Here is a 22,220-nt window from a genome sequence, read left to right as displayed (position 1 = left end):
GCCACAGCTGCCACCCTACACCACAGCCACAGCAACTGTGGGATCCAAGCCGCATCAGTGACCCACACTGCAGCTCATGGCAATGCCAGATCCTTAACCCACAGAGCAGGGCGAGGGATTGAACCCGTGTCCGCATGGATACTAGTTGGGTTTGTTACTGCTGAGCCACAATGAGAAATCCCTCAAGTTCTTTTTTAAAAAATTCCTCTTTAAGAGAGGAGAGGGATTCCTTAGGCACTTTATTAGACACTTTAGACACCCAGGTTTAGAGAGAGATTTTTTTTTTTTCCTTTTTAGGGCTGCACTTGTGGCATATGGAGGTTCCCAGGCTAGGGGTCTAATCAGAGCTACAGCTGCCAGCCACAGCCACAGCCACAGCAACGCTAGATCCTTAACCCACTGAGTGAGGCCAGGGATCGAACCCGCAACCTCATGGTTCCGAGTCGGCTTCATTCCCGCTGCGCCACGACGGGAACTCCATAGAGAGAGATTCTTTTAAGATGACATTGATGAGCACCAAAATCACTGTTTTGATGCTGGAATCATTTATGAAGACACTGACAAAAGGGGGAAAAAATGCCATGTGTCTCCTAGAAACACTCTCCTACTGGGTCCAGGCGGTCTGGTCTCCATCACGCGCGCTCTGACCACAGCACGTTTGGGAACCTCTGCCATCACCGCCTCTCGATTTAGCTGGTAGTTCTTTTACTGCCGCTGTTCCTACTCTGCCCACTATGCTGATTGCTGCAGCTACTCTTAGTATCATCACTATCACCGAGAGCTGTAAAGTTATACTTAAATTGTTTCCACTTATTAAGCACTTGTTGTGTGCCAAGCACCGCATGAGCACCGCATGAAGCATTCTTCCTTTAAGATTCAGCTCTGATGCCTGTTTGAAGGAAAAAGGAAACATGTTACGGAGCCCTTTTTAATGTGTCAAGTCCTGTCCCGGGTGCTTTATTTTTTGCTATTTCGTTTATTCCTCACAGCAGCCTTGGGAGGCAGCTGGAGTTCCCACCGCTTTATAGCTGTGGTCTGCATGGCTACAGAGGATGAGTACACAGAAGAGAATATGCAGGTATTGCAAGAGCTGGGATCTGAAGCCCTGGTCCTTCTGGTTCCAAAGTCTGTGTTCTCTGACTCTACCACAGGCTTGCCAAATGAATGAGGGGAGAATGAATGAATGAATGAATCAACCTGCTGTAGTGAAGTGCTCATGTTTAAGACGTATGTATGTTGAATTATGGGCTGGAAGGGAAACAGTCTTTCATTTAAACTCTATTTGATACATTAATGTAGTACTTAACACACTTCTGTGTCATGAGTAGCCAGTGTGACCTGTCAGTGGTGACATGGGGTTCTATTATGATCTCAGTCACATATCTTATTAGGTGCCACGTTTCCTCACTATCAGTTGTTTGGGCATATAATTATATTATTTAGGATTAATTGTTTTACTTGAACACACAAGCAAGTTTTATTCATATCAAGCAAAATAGTGGAAACAATCCCAACATCTATTGCTTGATGACTGGATAAACTAAATATGTTACATCCACGTGATGGAATACCATCGACAAATGAAAAGGAGGAAACTAATACACGTGACAAGAAGGATGGTTTTTGTAACCTTTCACCATGTGTCCAGTTTCCTTTTTTCTTCCAGTTTTATTGAGATATAACCGACATATAGCACTGTGCAAGTTTAAGCTGTACAGTGTAATGATTTGACTTACATACATCATGACATGTTTATCTCAGTAAATTTAGTGACCATCCATCATCTCATATAGGCACAAAATTAAAGGCATAGAAATAAAATTGTTCTTGAGGTGAGAACTCTTCAACTTTCGTTTTTACGCTCTTAACACCTTTATATGTAACATACAGCCGTGCTCATTATATTTATCATGTTGTACACGACAACCCCAGTTATTTACCTTTACCTGGGAGTTTGTACCTTTGACCACCTTCATCTACCACCCCCTCCCCCCACATCCCTCCCCTCTGGCAACCACCTGCTTGTTCTCTGTATCAATAACTATAATTCTGTTTTGTTTATTCACTTGTTCTGTTTTTTCAGATTCCACATGTGAATGAATGAAATACATTTTTTGTCTTTCTATGTTTGACTTATTTCACTTCACACAATATCCCCTAGGTCTGTCCAGGTTATCACACATGGCAAGATTTCATTCTCTTATATGGCTGTGTAATATTCCATTGAAGGTATACACCGCGTCTTTTCTCACTCATCTACTGATGGACATTTGGGTTGCTTCCATATCGTGGCTGTGATAAATCATGCTGTAATGAACATAGGGGTGCATATATCTTTTCTAACTAGTACTTTTGTTTTCTTCAAATAAATGCCCAGGGGTACTAGATCATACCATAACTCTATTTTTAATTTTCGAGGAATCTCCAGACTATTTTCTGTAGACACTGCACCCATTTACATTCCCATCAACAGTGCACTAGGGGTCCCTTTTCTCCATGTCCTCGCCAGCGCTAGTTGCTTTCTATTTGATAATAACCATTTTGACAGGTGTGAGGTGGTATCCCATTGTGATTTTGATTTGCATTTCTCTGTTGATTAGTGATATGGAGCTTTTTTTTCATGTGCCTGTTAGCCATCTGTATGTCTTCTTTGGAAAATGTCTATTCAGATCCTCTGCCTATTTTTTAATTGGGTTTTTATTTTTTTGATGTTGAATTGGATGAGTTCTTTTGGACATTAACCCCTTATCTGGTATACATTTACAAATATTTTCTCCTATTCAGTAGGTGGTCTTTCTGTTTTGTTGATAGTTTCCTTTGCTGTACAAAAGCTTTTTATTTTGATATCTCATTGGGTTATTTTTGTCCTTTTGTTTCCCTGGCCTGAGGAGACATATCCCCCCCCCCCCCGCCAAAAAAAAAAAAATCAGAGACTGAGGTCAAAGAGAGTACTACTGCTTATGTTTTCTTCTAGAAGTTTTAGGATTTCAGGTCTTATATTTAAGTCTTTAATCCATTTTGAATTTATTTTTGCATATGGTGTGAGAAAGTAGTCCAGTTTGATTCTTTTATGTGGAGCTGTCTGGGTTTCCCAACACCATTTATTGAACAGGCTGTGTTTTCTTTACTGAATATTCTTGCCTCCTTTGTTGTAGATTAACTGTCCATATAAGTGTAGATTTATTTCTGAGCTGTCTGTTCTGTTCTGGGCTGTCTGTTCTGTTTCATTGATCTACGTGTCTGCTTTTGCTCCAGTACCATACCGTTTTGATGATATAGCTTCGTAGTATAGATTGAAGTCAGGAGCATGATACCTCCAGGTTTGTTCTTTCTCAGGATTGTTTTACTTATTCAGGGTCTTTTCCGTACAGGTTGTAGAATTATTTGTTCTACTTTTGTGAAAAATGTCATTGGTATTTTGTTAGGGCTTGCACTGAATCTGTAGAATGCCTTGGGTAGGATGGTCATTTTTAACAATGTTAATTCTTCCAATCCATAAACATTGTATATCTTTACATCTGTTTGTGTTGTCTTTTATTTCTTTCATCAGTGTCTTATTTACAGTTTTCCAAGTGCAGGTTTTTTTCTCTCCTGAGTTCAATTTACTCACAGATTTTATTTTTGATGAGAATACAAATGATATTGTTGTCTTTCTTTCTGAAATTTCCGCAGTCTCAGCTGTTTGGGCATGTTGGTATATTATTTAAGATTAGTTTTGATGTAATACCAGAAGTAATGGTGGTTTAAATGAGATAGAGTTAGCTGTATTTCTTGATAGAGTTAGCTGTATTTCTTGCTTATGGTGTTGGAGGATGGAGGGAAAGAAAAGTGCCCACTGAGCTGAGAGGGCAGCTTGAGACCAAAACAGGAGGCAGGCACCTCCGTATAATCAATGCATCTGTTTATTACAGGGCAGTTTACTCACAGGGTGGGATGAGGGGGGGCAATGACCTGGAGGCACTCACAGCTGCACCTGCCCTGCCTAGGGGCCATTGGGACAATGTTATAGTTACCCTAGGGTGTGGGGGTAGGAGCTGGGAAACAGGATATGCATTCCTAGGTCAAGATTGGTGGATGGGTAACTAGTCTCGTGGGCACCAGGAATACGTCAGTGAAGGTTTTCGTCATTGTTTGGGGACTAACAGAGCATAGAGGCTACCTGGTCCTAATGATTATTAAACAATATCTGGTAACTGTAACAAAGCCTCGGATGACAGAGAAGTGGCTTACAGCACAGCACCATCCTGGACAGGGTCAGCGGAAGGACAGGGGAAGTTTTAAGGGCCCAAGACGGCGTCAGTTAAGCAGACAGCCGTACACACGTACAGTAAATTTGGAGGTAGGCAGTTTGGGCTGATTCGGTGGCTCACTGTCAGGGATCCAGGTACCTTCCATTTATTGGCTCCACCAGTCCATTCCAAGAGTGAGGTTTTCTGTTTTGTGTACCAGTATAGTGCAGAACGAGGGAGACGTGCAAAAGAACATATCTCTCCCCTTCTGGAACTTCCCAGAAGTCCCAAAGGACACTTCTGCTTCTGTCTTATTGATGAGCACTTTACATATATATGAGGGATCGTAGCAGGACTTGCCTTATAGGGTCTCATTGCGGGGACAAATGAGCCAGTGTGTGTCAAGGGCCCAGTATACAGTCACTGGTAGAGGAGGGTATGCATTCTGTGGTTTTGATTTTGGGGGGTTTTGTTTGTTTGTTTGTTTTGGGGTTTTTAGGCCATGCCTGCTGCATGCAGAAGTTCCTGGGTCAGGGAGAGAAGACACACCCACAGTAGTGACCACACTGGATCCTTAACTTCTAGGCCACCAGGGAACTCCTATGTTTTGAGCGATGCTTCTGTGGTCATATCTGGTCTCGAGCTCAGGGTCTTGCTTGGGATATTTACCATCTTCCTTATCCCTTTGGATCTGTCTGCCTCTGAAATTTCCCCTCCTTTTGGAGTGGGCAGCCTGATCATATATTTAGCAATTAGCAATGTGATGCTACTGTCTATAATAAGCCTAATTATCATTCAGTTTTCTTTACTAAAAAAGAAATGCCCAAAGCTTGACATGACCTGCGTCATTCCATGTGTCCTTCTCCAAGGAATCTTTGAAGTGTCAGGTCTTAATTCTGCACTTGCAGAAGAGTAAACTAAAGCGACACATTGGATTGTCATTTAAATGCTCTCCTGATGAACGCTGATGACAGAGGTCGTGGTGTTCATGGACAAATTGACTGTCAAAGAAAGCAAGAAAAATCAGGTTCAACACGGCCTCGTGGTCCATCAGTGATTTGCAGCAGTGAGGATTTTGCCATCTTCCCTGAAAGCCGTAATTAAACTCAGGTCGCCCACGGGAGGCTTTCTCTAACTCCCTGGCACAGTTATCAGCCAGAGAAACAGACCTGGACAGAGTCCCCGCCTTAAGAAGTATTTACACTTTGGTCCAGTCTCTGAAATCTCTGGTGATTTGAATCACCAGGCTCGCACACCCACTCATGTTCCAGAATGAATCTCCTTCTCGCTCCTTGCGGCGGGGCTGAGGTCTGAGCTCAAGTTCTCTCGGAGGAAAATGTCTCACTCATCAGTACGGCCTGGAGGTGGTGGAGAGAAAGTAAGAACACGAAGATGAAGTTAATTTGAAGGAGCAAATGAACGGTGCTCAGAAAAATATGAGCCAGGCGTCGAGAGAGGGGGAAGAAACAGCTTCCAGCCACAAACTCAGGTGGGGACACCTTCATAGGCGGAAACTTGGGCCCAAGTGGCCCTTTAGCGAGGCCTCTGCAGTTCTCATCCAGAGAACCACCGGGGGAGCTTAATGATTATGATGGGTTGAAATCTTGGCAGATGGTGATGAGAGCTCTATTTACTTGGATAATTAAAGTGGTGATGGATTTGCATGACTGATTTCAAGATCTCTAGTCTGCAGATGATGGCCTTTGGGGACAGACTGGGATGGCGCACCTTCTGGCTTTGGAGGATCTGCACCTGACTCGAGTATCAGAGCGATGGGGGCCGGGGACCAGTCCCACAAAATGCTCCGTCTTGAGCACCCGGGCCCTCTCACGGAACCACTTGTCGCAGCGGGGAGATTGTGTTTTTCAGAAAGGCGAGGTCTCCTGACAAACTCAGGAAGGAGATTCTTTTCCCTGTTTGTATCAGACTGACACAGTTCTTTTGATTCTTTTCTTTCTTTCTTTTTTTTTTTTTCTTTTTTCTTTGTAGAGCCACAGTCATGAGATATGGAAGTTCCCAGGGTAGGTTTCAAATTGGAGCTGCAGCTGCCAGGCCCCGCCCCAGCCCCAGCCACACCCGATCCAAGCTGTGTCTGCAACCGACACCACAGCTTATGGCAACTCCAGATCCTTAACCCACGGAGTGAAGCCAAGGATCGAACCCACATCCTCATGTCGGATTCTTAACCCACTGAGCCACAACAGGAACTCCTCTTTTAATTCTTCGCATACTGTGATAATTAATAAGATTGGTGCCTTTTGGCTTTATCGAGTGCTTTTTTTTTTTAAAAAAAAAATAGATTGTTTATAAAAGTCCCTAGACTCTTCTGTGGGAGAGGCAGGGCGTGGAAACAGAGAGGGCAGGGGACAGGCCTATGTTCAGATCCTACCTTTGCCACTTACAGACTGCTTTTTTTTTTTTTTAACCTCTTCACGCCTCAGTTTCTGTATCTGTCAAGGGGGTAGTGACTCTGCCTTTTGGAGTTGTGATAAGGATTCATAATTTATACACTTGAAATGAGGAATCGTCTTCGGGTACTGAGTAGCTTCCAAAACGATGGGGGTTATTCATATCATTGTTGATAAAGGAGGACACGGAAGCTCCAGGAGGCGAGGGGTTTCTCACAGCCCAGTGGTCGGTGATGCCTCTGAAACCCACATTTCACTCTAAGTCCCAGCTGCCACGTTATCTCTCTGTCTCCCAAATCCCCTCTTGTCAAAAGATGGCCCTGGAGTCAATGCCACCCCTTAATCCTCCCAAGTCCATCCTCTATAAAGTGGGGACACTGCCACACACCCCTCTGCTTGTGGTGTCTGGGGGCAGATCTGAGAGGGTAAGAGCTGATAGATGCAGGGGGCGCTGTATTGACGATGTTTTTATGATTTCTTTTCTGAGACACGGGGAAGTCGAGCTACTGCATCTTTACAGCTTGTAAAGACAATTTGATCAAAATGTTGTCCAGGTTTTGCTGGCTTTTTACTGCCACCCAGCCCACAGGGGGAGCCCTCTGCAACGAAATCGAATTACTGTCATGTAACGAAGGATCCAGAGAATCCAGCATTACATTCCAAATGCACTGTTACAGTTATAAGTATTGCATATGTGAGGGTTGGTGATGTGGGCTGTCGCCCGTATGCAGTGTCCCAAGGCTCTTGGCACCCTGGATGGAAAAGGGGGCGCTCAGATGCACAGGGGATTTTAGTGCTCTGTCCCGAACACCCAGTCTCTGCAACATGTTCTACCATCAGCATCTCAGCCCTGGGCAAGGTTGGATCAGCCTTGCACGGGGGAGAGAGCAAATTCACTCCAGGCAAGCAATGATTTCTTAAAATATATGCTCTCTTCAGGAAATGCGAGGGGGTTTCCTAGCCCAAGTGTGGCCAAGTAGAAGGAAAGTCAATTTTTTCCCCTTCCGTCTTCTCTATCGGCCTGAAAAGAACAGGGGTACATACTTTGGAGAGTGAGAAGATTGGGAGAGGGAGGAAGGGAGAAATAACAGGAGCGAAAGGATTGAAATAGATATTCAGGCAAAGCTTCGTTATTCAAAACTTCAGTTAACCAAGACTGTCACTGAATTTCACATGCCCCCCAGCTACTGTGGCTCACATTATAAACTCTTCCAATTACCTGAAATCTCACTTACCTTAAATTTCAGCGCACCCCCCTGAGGCATTCCAATAATCAAAGTTTGCCTGTCGAAAGTAATACTGGAGAGGGGAAAACGCCGCGGTGACTCCCAGGAAGATAGATCATAAAAAAAAAAATCATCTTAGAGAATGGCATTAGAACCATTAGGTTACAAACTTGAAATTGCTGAAATGTTATCTAAAAATTACAGAGGCGAACACAGATTTAGAAAAAGGCCATGGAAATGCTCAAGGAGCTGTACCATTGGAGACGAGGGCATAGATGTGGAAAGAAAGACTAACTTGAAGGCACCAGGGGGTGATCGGATTGCTGTGGGCTGGGGACTCCGGCCAGGTGTGTGTCAGCCTGTGGTCAGCCCCACACGGGCACCTACTCCGGAGATGCCCAAACTCGCTCTGGCAAATTTATGAGTATGTGTGTATCTGCAGGTGACAGTCCCGCATGTCTGTCTAGAGCAGTCATTCCAAACGACTTCCAGGAATGAAGGTGGCGAATGGCGGATGTGCCCAGATGGTGTTGGCTCATTTTAAGTGACAAAAATGAGGTTCAATACAAACCCCCTTTGAGAATTCTATAGGAGTGATCCTATAACCTCTTCAACACATCGAGTTTTTGTAACTGGACTTTTTTTCCCCCAAAGGTGATGTTAAAATGGGATTTAGAGACTTAGGCTTAATACTACATTGATGGTTGTCTTACGAAAAAAATATATATCAGGAGTTCCTGTTGTGGCTCAGTGGTAACAAACCCAAGGAGTATCTGTGAGGATGTGGGTTCGATCCCTGGCCTCACTCAGTGGGTTAAGTATCCAGTATTGCCATGAGCAGTGGTGTAGGCTGGCAGCTGCAGCTCCAATTTTCAACCCATAGCCTGGAAACTTCCATATGCCACATGTGAGGCCCTAAAAAAGCAAAAAAAAAAAAAAAAGTGTGTGTGTGTGTGTGTGTTCAACATGCATATACTATATTTCAGCTTTGTGGGGACCAAAGTTCACTTACTGAGCACTCACACTGGGTCAGGAGCTGTGCTTGGCTCTGGAGAAGCAAACGGGCATGAGTTGGACTCTGGTTCCAGAGACCTCGGTCTGTGGGAGGCAAGGTGGGGGCGGGTGGCCGAGTAACTGTGCTGCGGGGTGCGATGCTCTTAATCAAGATGTACCCACAATGCCGTGTGGCCGCCGGGAGCCGGCTCTTCCTCTGCCCGGGAATGACAGAGGGCTTCCCAGGCAGGGACTTGTGAGCGGGGTTTCGAGGAGGATGAGAAAGGAGAGAGGTGAGGAAGAGCGAGTCTGGGGGAGCAGGACGAGGGACTTGTTAGAAACACGCTGGGTGGGAAAAGTCAGGGAGGTGGATTGCGGCGAGACGGTGCAGGGCTCTCACTGGCCTCTCCCTGCAATGGAGATATTTCTAAAGAGGAGGGGCAGGACCTGATATACAGTTTTCAAAGGAACTCATACCCGGACGAGACAGCTAGGCAGACAAGTGGGCGTGGCCGTGATGGTCCTGGCTAGAGATCAGTGGGCAGTGCAAATTAGAGGTTCCAGGAGTGGAGTGGCTTATTGAAGCTTGGAGATATTGGCGTTCCCGTCGTGGCTCAGTGGTTAACGAATCCGACTAGGAACCAAGAGGTTGCAGGTTCGATCCCTGGCCTTGCTCAGTGGCTTAAGGATCCAGTGTTGCCATGAGCTGTGGCATAGGTCACAGACATGGCTTGGATATGGCGTTGCTGTGGCTCTGGCACATATGAAGCTCCGTATGCTGTGGCTGCGGCCCTAGAAAAGACAAAAAAGGAAAAAAAAAAACATTGGAGCTATGGATTGTTGACGACTTTTTACCTTGTGCTGCTTATTGGATGGGGGAGGAGGTATTCCTGGATGTGGGGAGAGGGTAGGGCAGGAAGAGGACAGGAACGGAGTAGAAAGCAGAGGGGCACCAGGGGAGGAAATACCTCTATGAAAAGAGTGAGTGTGCCGTTGAGAAGTTTCTAAATCATTCCTGAGCGTGACCTCTTCAGCCACACGTGTTGATCATCCCTCCGAGAAGTCTTTCTGCATCAGCAGGCCAGGTTCTTGCAGCAGCTAATGAGAGCGAGCCTTGATCCCATCAGTAAAAGCAGCCAAGGACCACGAGTCATTGTTTGACAGAGAGGGTCACTTGGCGGAGAAGTCCCCTGCCTGATGTCCTGGCTACCTTCATCTCTCTCGGCAGTTATCTGGTTGTAAAGCTATCCAAATAGTCATGTAGTATATCAGATAGTCATTTAATTATTATGTTCTTCCTTGTAGCAATTATGACTTGCTTTATCGCAGATAACAGTAAATGGATAGGTAAAAGCCACTGAATGGTGAACACGGTGGGTTTGGGTTTTTAAGATGAGAAGCACAAGGCTACTTTCAAGTGTGCGTGTGGGCATGAATTAACATCAACAAGTGAGCTATGAGCTCTGCTTTTAAAACATAGCTAAATGCAGTTTGAAAGAAATCTATTTTTGAGAGGATAATAAAAACATTTCATGGTATCTAGTATACATGCCAAAAACTGGGCATATTTTACCAAGTTTATTCCATTCATGTTTTCCTGATTACCCAATATACTTGGTGTGTGTGTGTTTTCCTTTCTCCACTTGGTAGGTGTATCTACCCCACTGCAGCCATGTAAACTTCGCCACTGTATACTTGTTTCTGTGTATCCTGTGTAGAGGTTCAGAGGACCTCATTGTCTAGCCATTCAATATATAATAGTTTGCCTCTGCTAATTCCAAACTCCCAAGCCATCCCTCCCCCACCTCCCCACCTCCTTGGCAGCCACAGCCCTGTTCTCTATGTCTGTGAGTCTATTTCTGCTTTGTAGATAGGTTCGTTTGTGTCACATTTAGATTCCTCATATAACTGATTTATAGTATTTGTCTTTCTCTGTCTGACTTACCTCACTTAGTATGATCATCCCTCTTTCCACCCATGTTGCTACAAATGGCATTATTCCATTCTTTTTTTATGGCTGAGTAGTATTCCATTGCATAGATATATGTAATATCTCACGTCTTTCTTTATCCATTCATCTGTTGATGGACATTTAGGTTGTTTCCATGTCTTGGCTATTATAAATAGTGCTGCTATGAACATAAGGGTGCATGTATCTTTTTGAATTATAATTTTTTCTGGATAGATGCCCAGAAGTAGGATTGGAAACTGTGCAGTTCTTGCTGCCATGAAGGGGGAGATGTTGAAAGAAAACCTATAATTAGTTATAGAACTCAAAGGAATGAGTGCTTTGAAGGAAAATGACACATTATAAGGGTAATAGTCTGGATATTCTGGGTAGTGGTAGGGCTTCCTGAGAAGGAAACATTACTGCAGGGATTTGGATGAAGCCAGGGAAGAAGCTATGCAGTCCAAGCAGCAGGTAGTGCAAAGGCCCTGAGGTTGGAATTAGCTTGATGCGGCCAAAGACTAGCAAGGAGGCCAATGCAGATGAAGAGCAGTGAAGCAGAGGGAGCGGAAGGACTTTGGATCTTTGTCTTAAATGTGATGAGAGGCTGTGGGGGATTTTGAGATACCGCATGTCACCATCTGCTCCCATTTGAGAAGCACCTTTCTCATTACCACTTGGGAAATAGATGGTCGGCGAGTAGCAGCAGGAGCTAAAAACAGGAGGCTAGGGCCACAGTCCAATCAAAAGCTGATGGTGGCTTGAAGGAGGGTGATTGTGGGGGAAGTGGGTGAGAAGTATTCAGATTCAGTATGTCTTGTGAAGGTAGCGCCTGTGGGATTTGCTGATGAATTAAATGAGGGGTGGCAAAGAAAGAGGAGTGGCAAGGGGCAAGTCTGAGGGGACATCGAGGGTTCCGTTTAAGATGCCCCTGAGATGCTCAGAGAGAGGTACCCGTTCGAGATCAGAGCAAGCGGTGCAGGTGAGAGGTCTGAGCTGGGATATCAGTGTGGGTGAAATCAGCGCAGAGACGACAGTGAAAATCATTGGAATGAATGAGATCATCTCGATACGGGGCTGCGTAGGGGTAGAATTCCAGGTAGTGAAGAGGGCTGGGGCCTGAGTCGCATCTTGGGCCATTATGAGTTCAAGTGCTCTTCGAAAAATAAAATGTCTCATGCCTACGGTTCAGCTGGTGAGGATCCCGGTGTGATGCGCTGCCCACACTCCCACGCTCGGCTAGCCAGAACCTGGGGGGCCGTGGACTTGGCTGACCACTGAGAAAGACTGTAGGTGGTCTCTGTCACCTCAGCCGTTCCCCATGACCCAGGATTGAAAAGGCCCCAGGAGGGCTGCCTGGCTTCCAAACAGGGTCTCGAAATGCGGTGAATTAAAATGCATTGCTTTCAGTTACACAGTTATCTCTAAGAGCGTCTTATTAAAATATGGTTTGGCCCAAGAGAGGTAATTTGTGGAATTGCTAATCATTTATTTGGTACCGATATAGAATACTAAAAAGAGTTTGGAATTTGTAGTTAGGAGCCCTAGTCTGAGCTGGCAGTTGTTAGTTATGTGACTGTGGGAAAGAAGTGATCTCAGCTATCTTGCTGTAAAATGGGGAAAACAGTATTGGCGTTCTAGTCGTGTAGTGCTGCCTACTGAACGAGAGGGTCACTGGGAAAATGTTTTGTAAGCTTTCGATGCTGTAAAAAAAATAATAATGCTGTTAATTTTGAGAACACTTACAAAGCCAAATGTTAGCATGATACCTTTCCTTTCAAGCTCACCGTAGTCTCAGTAAGATGGGCAGAGCAGGTGTTAATGAATCAGAGTTGTGCCTCGGTCCCAAGAACTGGTTAAGTATTTCTATAACTTCATGGCCTTTATCTGAGCATCTTTTATACCCACTCATCTCTCAAAACTCATTTCAAGCATCATCTCTTCTATGTAGCTTTTCTTTCTTGCCCAGTACCCACCCCCAGCCTCTTGTGTGCCTTTCACTAAATACTTGTTGAATGAAGGCGTCGATGTGCAGAGTGGCTGATTATAGAAGAGTCCTTTTCCAGCTTTAAACATGGCAGCCCGCAATCAGTGTGTGGAAACAGGCATGTTTTTACTCCTACCCACATATTCAAAAAAGAACGGTTCATGAAACAACACTTTCTACTGCATGGGGTTCATGCCATATTCTGTTCCACTCTGTATCGTTGTTGTTGTTAAAGAAAATGAAGGTTGCCTTTGAATTGATTTCACCAATGCATCATGACCCACAATTGGAAGACAGTGTTAGGGCAGATGCTGGCAACTGGGCACCTCATTGGTTGCAATTGGGCAGGTCACAAGAGTCAGCTGGAGGTTGACCCCCACTCCAGGGTTCATGCAAATTCTCAGGCGTAAAGGCATTAGGAAGCTATGGGAATAGGCACCTAAGCATTGTGCTGGCTGGAATACGTACTGCATGGATCATACTCTTAGTTCTTTCCAGCCTGCTTACGAAAGTCAAAGTCTAATAAATACGTTGGTTTTGGACAATTGACTGTTGGAAAAAGATTTGCGTTTAATCACATGTCCGTCTTTGCGACTATGTAGATTTGCAAGGGTGACTTTCCAATGAAAGGCAGGACCCCCATCTGAAATCCTTGGGCCCAAGATGTGTTTCCGAGGCAGGAGATTTTGGCGTCTGAAAGGAAATGCAGCAGCCACACCATATATTGCGTACCAAGCCCAGTCAAGTTGTGGGCAGCAGCCAGTCACCAGATGCATTGATGTGTCTTCAGTACATATATGAATTTTCACCATCAGTGGCATAAATATGGGAAAAAACCCTCCCGTCAGCCGAGGTCACTAACAGGATGGGAACACATTTTCAGTTTTCAGAGCTTTGGGGCTTTCAGAAAAACCCACAAGGGATTGTGGAAATTACATTTCATTATCCAGGTATCATGTTTTTCCTTTACAAAATCCCCAGGACCATTTATCCCTTTAGGAGACCAAATGCTTGGCTCAGCGCCCAACACGCAGTGGGCACCCAGGAGATATTTGTGGGATGCTGCTTTTGAGGAAACAGCCTCTTGTTTTATCCCATTTGGTTTAAGTGGATGGAAACTGTTGCCACTGCTTCGCTCCTTCACAAGGAGCAGAGGGAGAGATGCTCCTGGATTTGGAGGGTTTTTTTTCCTTCTTCCTTCAGGCTTTGCCTCTTAGGAAAGAAGCGACAGGCCCACTAGTTTTAGAAGGGGGTGGGCGAAGAGATTCGAGGTACAAAAAGCAGCCAAATTCAAAATCCCCCTTTCTTTGCTTCCCTATACTGCAAATACCAACTAGATAGAGTCACCAACTCCATGAATATTTCCATTGTTTTTCACGGAAGCCTTGGTTTGTCAGGAACTGGGGTGCCACAAACTTAGCCAGACAAGGACCTGGGTTCACATTTTAGCTCTGCCAAACCCTTGGCATGTTACATAAACTCTTTTAAGTCTCACCTTCTCATTTAGAAAATGTGCATGATGATAACTGTAACCTCATTGATTGTCTTGGAAGGATTAAAGGAGATCGTCCATGGGGAGCGTTTGCCACATAACTGTGGTTTTTGTGATTGTTGAGAGTAACAGTAGTGACCATGTTAACACTCTTCCTCATGGTGGTAACGTGGTAGAAACACAGAAGAGGGTCGATAGAATCTCTGTCCATCTCCCTCTCCTGGCCTTCTTTGCTATGGACTGTATTAGTCAGGATGGGCTAAGTTATGCTCTGGTAACAAACACCCCCTGAATCTTTGTACCCTAACAGTACAAAAGGTTATTTCTGGTTCACGCATATATCTCTGGGGACCCAAATGACTCTTCGGGACAGTTGTCTGCCCTGTTGGTTCTGTGATCCAGGTTGTGTTGGTGACGCATACCTTGACTCTTGGGAGCTTCTACCCTGGAAGTGACTCATGTTTCTTTCCGTCCCCCTTTATTGGAGAGAGCAAGTTACATGGCTCTGCCTGACTCCAAAGCAACGGGGAATAATAGTCCTGCCAAGTGCTTGCAAAGAAAGGAGAGCTAGAAATACTGGAGACAGGCACTCATGTCACGACCAGACATTTAGCCTTTTCTCACTCTCATGTAAATGGTTACTGCAAACACAGCTCTGGCCCCAGCACCCTTGCCAGCCAGGTGGCTGTCCTGAAAGCCACCACTGTCTGGAGGATCTGGAATTGCCACTGCTGCAGCTCTGCCCTAGACAAGGCAAAGGAAGCAATTTCTAGGTGCTCGAAGTGAGTCATGCCTCTTGGACTGGAGCCCCTCCCTGCAGTGTTTTCGCCAGCACCCAGCACCCCAGTGATAACATATGGGATGTTAAAATCATGGGTTCCTCTAGTTGGAGGGCACTCTGGGAACCCCGCTCATTTTTCAAGTGTGGAAACTGAGGCCCAGGCAGCATACGTCTTGTTTCTTGTGTTCTGTGGCTTTCCCAGGGTCCCAAAGGTTCATGATCAGCTCATTGCCAGACTTCCTCCTGGACAGAAGCCTCTTGACTCTGCCTAGTGATTTTCTACTGTCCACCTCCTTCATCGTCTATGCCTCTTCATCCTCCTTAGAAGCAGAAACCTCCCAAGCACCGTGACTTGGCTTGTCTCGCTCTCTGTTCTATTTCTGGCCCCTCCTAAGGCTGAGTGAGGTTGGATCCGTGCATTGGCTGCTGGTTCAGAGCTGCCAACAGAGGAGGATCTCGAACAGCTTTTTCTTTCCTTCCAGTTTTTGTTGTCATTGTTGTTTGTTTCCAGTTGGAGGGATAGGACATGGGACAGTTGAACAGTTGCCACCACAGGGACTAAATGATCACCGTTGTAGAATAAGAAGGAGAAATTCCATCCCATTCTCCTGCACTGCTCCCCACCCCCACCCCCATACACCTCCCAGAGTTCCTATTGATATTTTAATGAGATTCTGAGTGTATAGGATCTTGGGCCAGATGATAAAATATAGTCAGTGCTTCTGCTTCTTCAGAACCCCTCTGTGCTGAGGTGACACAGACAATCAGGATGGCCTGGCCCGGAGCTCCTGGGAAGCTCTGGCCTATCAGTCCCTCCAGACTTTTAGTTGTTTCTAACTTTGGAGACACCAGGAGACTGGAGGCGTCCAGAGCCAGGTTTTCAAAGCATAGCTGGAGAAAGACTCGCCTCTGCCCTGTGCCACCTGCAGATTTCTGAGCCAGCCCCCAGAGCCGGACGATACAGGCAGCATATGAGCGGGAGCCCAGGAATCTGCTTTTCACAAGCATCCCAGGGTGATGGAGAGCAGGATTCCTTGCTGATGTCACCACGCCGAGTGGCAGGACTCTGGGGGGGTGGGAGAGGTGTCCCAGTGTCCCACCTTCAGTTAGAGCAGTGCCACTTTGAGCTGTTTTATAAATGAGGCTTCAGCCTAAGGTTTGCCCTGTTGATAGCAATAAATGACGTGGAATAGCATTTTGGAACTTCATTTTTCTAGATCATAGTAAGCAGAGGAAAGAACAGACCAGCAGTGGCCTTCTAAAGACTACCCTTTCCTTGGTGTGGCTTCATCTTCTATACAGAAGGAGTTTCTTACCCTCTGAACGAGCTTATAATTGTCCTGTTTTCCATGCCCTAAGGAGAACCAAACAGCAATTCTGCGGCTCCCGTCCTGAGTCTTTGGTTTTTAGCAGAGGCCTCTGTGCCTGTTTTCTATCAGATATCTTATCTCAATCTCAGAGGGAACAGAAGCACAGTACCGCCCTCTATAGCTTCCAAGGCCCTTCGTGGTCCATGCCTTGGGAGAGAACTGGCTGCTCTCGTGGACCCCAACATATTGCAGTTCAAGGTCAGGGAATTTGGATTCCATTTTGCCAATAAGTGATGGCCCTTACCTGGTCCCCTTCAGTGGGCCGGGTGTGACTCTAGCCTCACCTGCTGCCTCTTACAACATCTCCACACGGTTGGGAGTGTCTTCCCCAAAGTTGGAAGATGCCGTGTCTCTTTGGGGACTTAGATTTGGATCTGATAAATTGGAGGGACAAAGGTGACTGACTTTGGGCCACCAGTGCTAATAGCACGGCCAACCAAGGCTGCCGATCACGGGCAAGGAACCGGGCACGAGGGCAGATGTATTAAACTGTGTGTAAATGGTCTTTTTTCCTGTGAAATCTCAATACCTCCCTTAGGACATTGCGGTTCAGGTTTTTGAGCTGCTCTCCTCTGATATTTACTCGTTGGGGATTTTATTCCTGAGAAATCGCTGTAGCAACAGAACTATTTGCCTCCACGGACCCGATGTCAAAGTCTTAAAATCCAAGATGTTTTAAGGCAGGATTCCAGCCTCATTACTGCCAGGAATAAGATTCATCCAAGGTGGAAGTGTCCTCTCTTAGAACTCAAATCTATCTCAGAATGGCTTTTCTTTCCCCTTTGTTTTTGAAGCGAAGCAATTACTTTTTTTTTTTTTTGAGAAAAAAAATGTGCTAATGCACCCAACTCTCTTTTCCCCCTTTCATTTATTTGAAATTGAACTTAACAAAGTCAGTTCCAAGCAAGCACTATATATGAGTAATGCTTTTTGTCCATAAAAGAGCATTGACTCAATGGGATGGGAGTGCTGATCCCCACTCTGCTTTGTGTGAGCGTCCACAATGACAAAGTGCTCGTGTCAGAGTGTATAATGAAACTATAAATTGTTTTCATGAATGCTCTGAATTTGGTCTTTTACGGGGCAAATTCAAAAGGTATTTAGTGCCACATTTCACAAATGTGAATAACACCAGGCGGTACCGGAGAGCCAATAAAAGTGCAGAATCCCAGTCGGGCTCACACCGGCCGCCCCTGTGGAGGGTGATTGTCAGGTGAGGGTGGGTCATGATGGGGGGAGTTGGGAGATGGAGGGACCATAATATCCCTTACCTCTGAGGAAGAGTTCCAGCAGCAAGCGACACCTGACTTTGGGGGGATGATTCAAAGTGTGGCTAAAATACTTCGCTCATAAAATTGGTCTCTGGGTAGTAGATGTCTGACCTGGAATCACAGAAGCTGTACACACCTCTGGCCAGGTTTAGTGAACAAAAATTCTCAAGTGAGGAGTTCCCGCTGTGCCACAGTAGGTTAAGAATAAGACTGCAGGGGCTCCAGTTGCTATGGAGGCACAGGTTCAATTCCCAGCTCTGCACAGTGGGTTAAAGGATGTGGCATGGCTGCAGCTGCAGCATGAGGTTGCAGCTGGAGCTGGGATTCAGTCCCTGGCCTGCAAACTTCCACAGGCTTGGGGTGTGGCTGTCGTTAAAAAAAAAAAAAAAAAAAAATTCTCAAGTGAGAAAATGTCTGCTGGGTTACATGGGCAGGTGCAATCCACTGCAGTGATTTATCGTTCAATTTGATTATTTTAAATTACATTTTTGGTATGTTTTAATATAGAAGCCGTATAGGTGTATTCTAGAAATTTTAGAAAACACGAGAAAGTATAAATAATTTTTAAAGTACATGCAAATAATTTTGCCACCAAGAGATAATTGTTGGTAATATACAAAATTTTTATTAAATCTTTCTGTCATTTTGTAAAATTTTAATAGACTTTACATAATCTTATCTTGATATATAAATCCTTTTTAAAACAAAAATTTGGGTTTGGCTATCTGTTTAATCTGTATATGTAATTGTTGAAGAGGATTCTGCTTTTTATTTATCCGTGAAGTTATCTTCCTTGTCTCAGTTGGCCAAAGTTCATGAACATCCAAGGTTTTGGTTCTGTCATGAGGGGGATTCTGTCAGGGTCAATAGCAGCCTTTTGGCTTATATGTCATTGACTAACAAATGCCTCTGGGTTTATGATCTGAAAACAACAACAAAAAGGCAACAAAATGAAACAAACCCAAGCCTGCAGTGTGTGTGAACTCCATCCAGCGTGTGTCAAACGGAGGGAGGCCAGTGGAGGGTTTTGAGCAGTCGTGTGGCTTTGTTTATTCTGCAGTACCTGGTGTGTAAAAGGAAGCTGGAGAGTAAGAAGGAAGCCCTGCTGATCCTTTCCAAGGAGCTGGACACATGCCAGCAGGAAAGGGACCAGTACAAACTCATGGCCAATCAGCTTCGAGAGCGCCACCAGTCCCTGAAGAAGAAGTACCGCGAGCTGATCGTACGTATTGCGTCACCGTGACGTCCCTGTTTCCTCCTAAAGCGTGCACGTTTTAACGTGCGTGCTGTCTCTTTAGAAAGACATTGAATTCACACAGTTCCAAAGTGGCAAAATTAAGACGTGAAAGTCATCGCTCCCATTTCCTCTACGACCCAGTCCCGCTTGCTCGTTGCTAAGTATATGCTTCCAGAGGCTTGTTCTGGCTCCTGTAAATAGACACACATCTCTGGATCTGTGCGTGTACCTGTTTACTTATTAATTATATGGAGTTTCTAGCAGAGGCTTCATGGTACAAATCTGTGCTAATACAGAAGCCACTAGCTGCATGAGGCTATTTAAATTTCATTTTAAATGAATTAGAATTAAAATCGAACACTCAGTGTCACGTATCACTTTGCATGAGCTCAGTTGCTGTACATGGCTGGTGGCTAGCGTATGGGATCGGGCTGATATAGAACGTTTCCCTGGTGGCTGCTATATTGGACAGTTGGCTGTGGGACATTTCCCTCATTGCAGAGCGTTCCTCAGACAGCTTTGTATAAATGTTCTAACACTTGCTTTTTTCACTTACTGCTTTATTTTAGACCCCTCTCTAGGCCATACATACAGATTTAACTCATTTTTTAAGACAGTGGCATAGTACTAATTCTGTAATTTTTAAACCTTTCCCTCTCCTGTCAATTAGATTTTCTCTAGTTTTCATATGGCAAGATTTTTAAGGATGCAGATTATACTGAAATGGAGGGTACCAACTGCATAGTGCTATTTTGCATTCTTGCTTCTTTTCTTTCTCACTGATGCCATCTCTTTTTTAAACTGTTGACATTATTGCTTACGTCGAAGTGTCTGTGCTGGGGTCCTTGAACTGTCCTGGAACAGCAATACAGTGGAAAGATTCTTCAGGTTAAAATCATGTTAATTTATATGTGGACAGAAACAGATAGAGGAGTATTCATTTACTGAGCATTTATCATTCACCTAAGATATTTATGTATTCCCAGATGGCACACAAGGGAAGGGGATTATATTCTTTAAAGACGAAAAGTCTGATAGGACTAGAAGTTCTCAGTTAATTTTCTTTTATTTTGAACATACCCTATCCTCACCTCTGCCCCCGCCAAATTGTTCTGCCCATAGAGAAAACTCAAGTGTGTGTGGGTAAGACCATCCATCACTTTTCCTTTGGATCTATTTAAAAGAGGAACTCAAACCAAATGAAATATTAGTTCAGTTTAGGTTCTGCTCAAAAGTAATTTTGATAAATCCGGTTTATTTATTTAGTTGGCTCACATCGTTTTAGAATACATGTAGAATGGTCCTGATCAGACCTGATTCCTTAGAGGTTTTCCCAAAATAACTCTGGCTCAGTTTATAGTTCAACTTTTTTAAAAGTATGTTTGAATTTGGTTCAGCACATCGCTGGTTGCAGGGGGCGGGAGTGGGGAGGGTCTGGATTTAGTTCATAGTTTGCTTCAATTCCTTGAATCTAAGCATATGTTATCTTTTAAAAATAAAATGTAACATTGGTTTCTTTGTAGGATGGAGATCCAGCACTTCCCCCGGAAAAGAGGAAACAGGTAAGAGTTATTCCTGATCTTTGATAACTCGCTGGATGTTCATATGGATGCCTTACAAGTGGGGGGCATCGCTAGGGGGAGGGGTGGTAGAGAAATGCTGACTGCAGAGAGGGGCTGGGCATGGGGTGAAGGAAACCCAGTGGAGTCTGATGGGGAGGAGGGTACCCGTTGACTGTGTGGTCTTTCATATTGGGAATCCCACTGGGAGACCCCGGGGTGTGGGCGCCCTGCTGGAGGACCTTAGTTTCCTGTTCCGTGGATGGACACTCTGCTGCCATTTAGCTGCTCCCAATCAAATTTTCAAAAGCCATCTGACCAGCAAGACTCACAAGCGTATGCTTTTTTCTCTTAAATGGCAGTTAACATTGCTTATTGACAAATTTGGTTTTTTCCCATAGATTTTAGGTGCCCACAGATTTTTATCAGTGAAGACACACACACACACACACACACACACACACACACACACACACACGGATCTGTTTCTGGACTTGCTTTTCTGTTCCGTTGAGCTTCCTGTTGACTTAGAATAATGTGGAACAATCAGTCCTGTGATTGTTCCACACTATTCTGTTTTTGCTTTATTACTTTTAATACCTGTCTGGGCTAGCCTCCTTCCTTTTCAGATGTTTCTTATTTGTTTCTTTTTAAAAATGTAACTAACAAATATTTCATCAAGTCCTTCTCTGGTTCCCACACCCCCCCAACCCATACCTACTGGTATTTTGTTCAATGTACAGATTAATGTAGGGACAGTTAACACATTTATAGCATTACATCCAAGAGTATTGTACATCAAATTTGTTTTAATCCAGTTGCATATATATCTTTGTTAGAACTTTCTTCAACTTCACAGTTGTTCTGTCCTGACATACCCTGAGTTAGCCTTTTATGGGCTTAAAGGGAGCCTGGATGATGGAGATGTGGTGTTATGTGTTCAATGCTGTGGAAAAGCCTTTGTATCAGATCAGGGCTTCAAAACTGGTGGATGGAAATAAGGACACAGGAATTGTTTCCTGTCCTCGTAGCTGTAATAGCTAAGTCAACATCTTGTTTTTGTTCCTTGATCCTACACCTGACACAGCATGTAAACTTGTTAGGTCCATAACCTTGTGATTTTTGATGCTGAGTAAACAGTATGCCCAACACACACACACACACACACACACACAGCATTTCCCCTTAAATAACAACTCATTCCTATGGTTACCCTTTCTGTCATTCCATTCTGCACACTCCCACGCTCCTTTTCATTTTTATTTGATTATTTTGTAATGCTCCAGGTTTGATCTAAAGCCAGATTTTTCTATGGAGTTAAGTGATGTGGTTCTTTCTAAACCAAATGACATGGGAATGTATCACAAATGTTTAAAAATTGGGATCCTTAATCTAGAATTACTAGCTGTTTCTGTGGTTTTGGTGGCTATGAGCCAACATCTTCGCCGCGATTTTAGAGTTTGTTAGTATTCATGAAGGAGCTTTACAGTGCAAGTGAATTCACGTTCCGTGACTTTATAATAAAAAATTTACATTGACTGAAGAGAATCTGATGAATTCCAGTAAGTCTGTCAAGCTGCATTCTTACAGCTCTAAAAAAAGAAACCAAGTTCAATGTCCTAAGCACTGGCTTTGTAGCTTTTAATATGGCATTGCGTTTCTGTCCCTTTAGGATTTAGTGTGGTGCTGTGAACTTGGGCTCTGCATCTTTCCTGCCGG

At 44.5% G+C, this 22,220-nt stretch overlaps 1 protein-coding gene across 2 annotated transcripts in view; it reads left to right on the top strand.

The window, feature by feature from the left end:
* CCDC149 (coiled-coil domain containing 149) overlaps nucleotides 1-22,220 on the top strand; it is a 102,991-nt gene that overhangs the window by 15,835 nt on the left and 64,936 nt on the right. For both annotated transcript variants that reach the window (XM_047798195.1, XM_047798194.1), the window contains exons 2-3: nucleotides 18,766-18,927; nucleotides 20,466-20,504. In XM_047798195.1, coding sequence (XP_047654151.1) covers nucleotides 18,766-18,927; nucleotides 20,466-20,504 — 201 coding nt within the window. The remainder of the gene's footprint in view (nucleotides 1-18,765; nucleotides 18,928-20,465; nucleotides 20,505-22,220) is intronic.

Source organism: Phacochoerus africanus, chromosome 10, assembly GCF_016906955.1.
Source record: "Phacochoerus africanus isolate WHEZ1 chromosome 10, ROS_Pafr_v1, whole genome shotgun sequence".
NCBI classification, from domain to species: domain Eukaryota; kingdom Metazoa; phylum Chordata; class Mammalia; order Artiodactyla; family Suidae; genus Phacochoerus; species Phacochoerus africanus.
The sequence above is the reverse complement of the archived record's forward strand: the minus strand, read 5'-3'. Positions and strand labels throughout refer to the sequence as shown.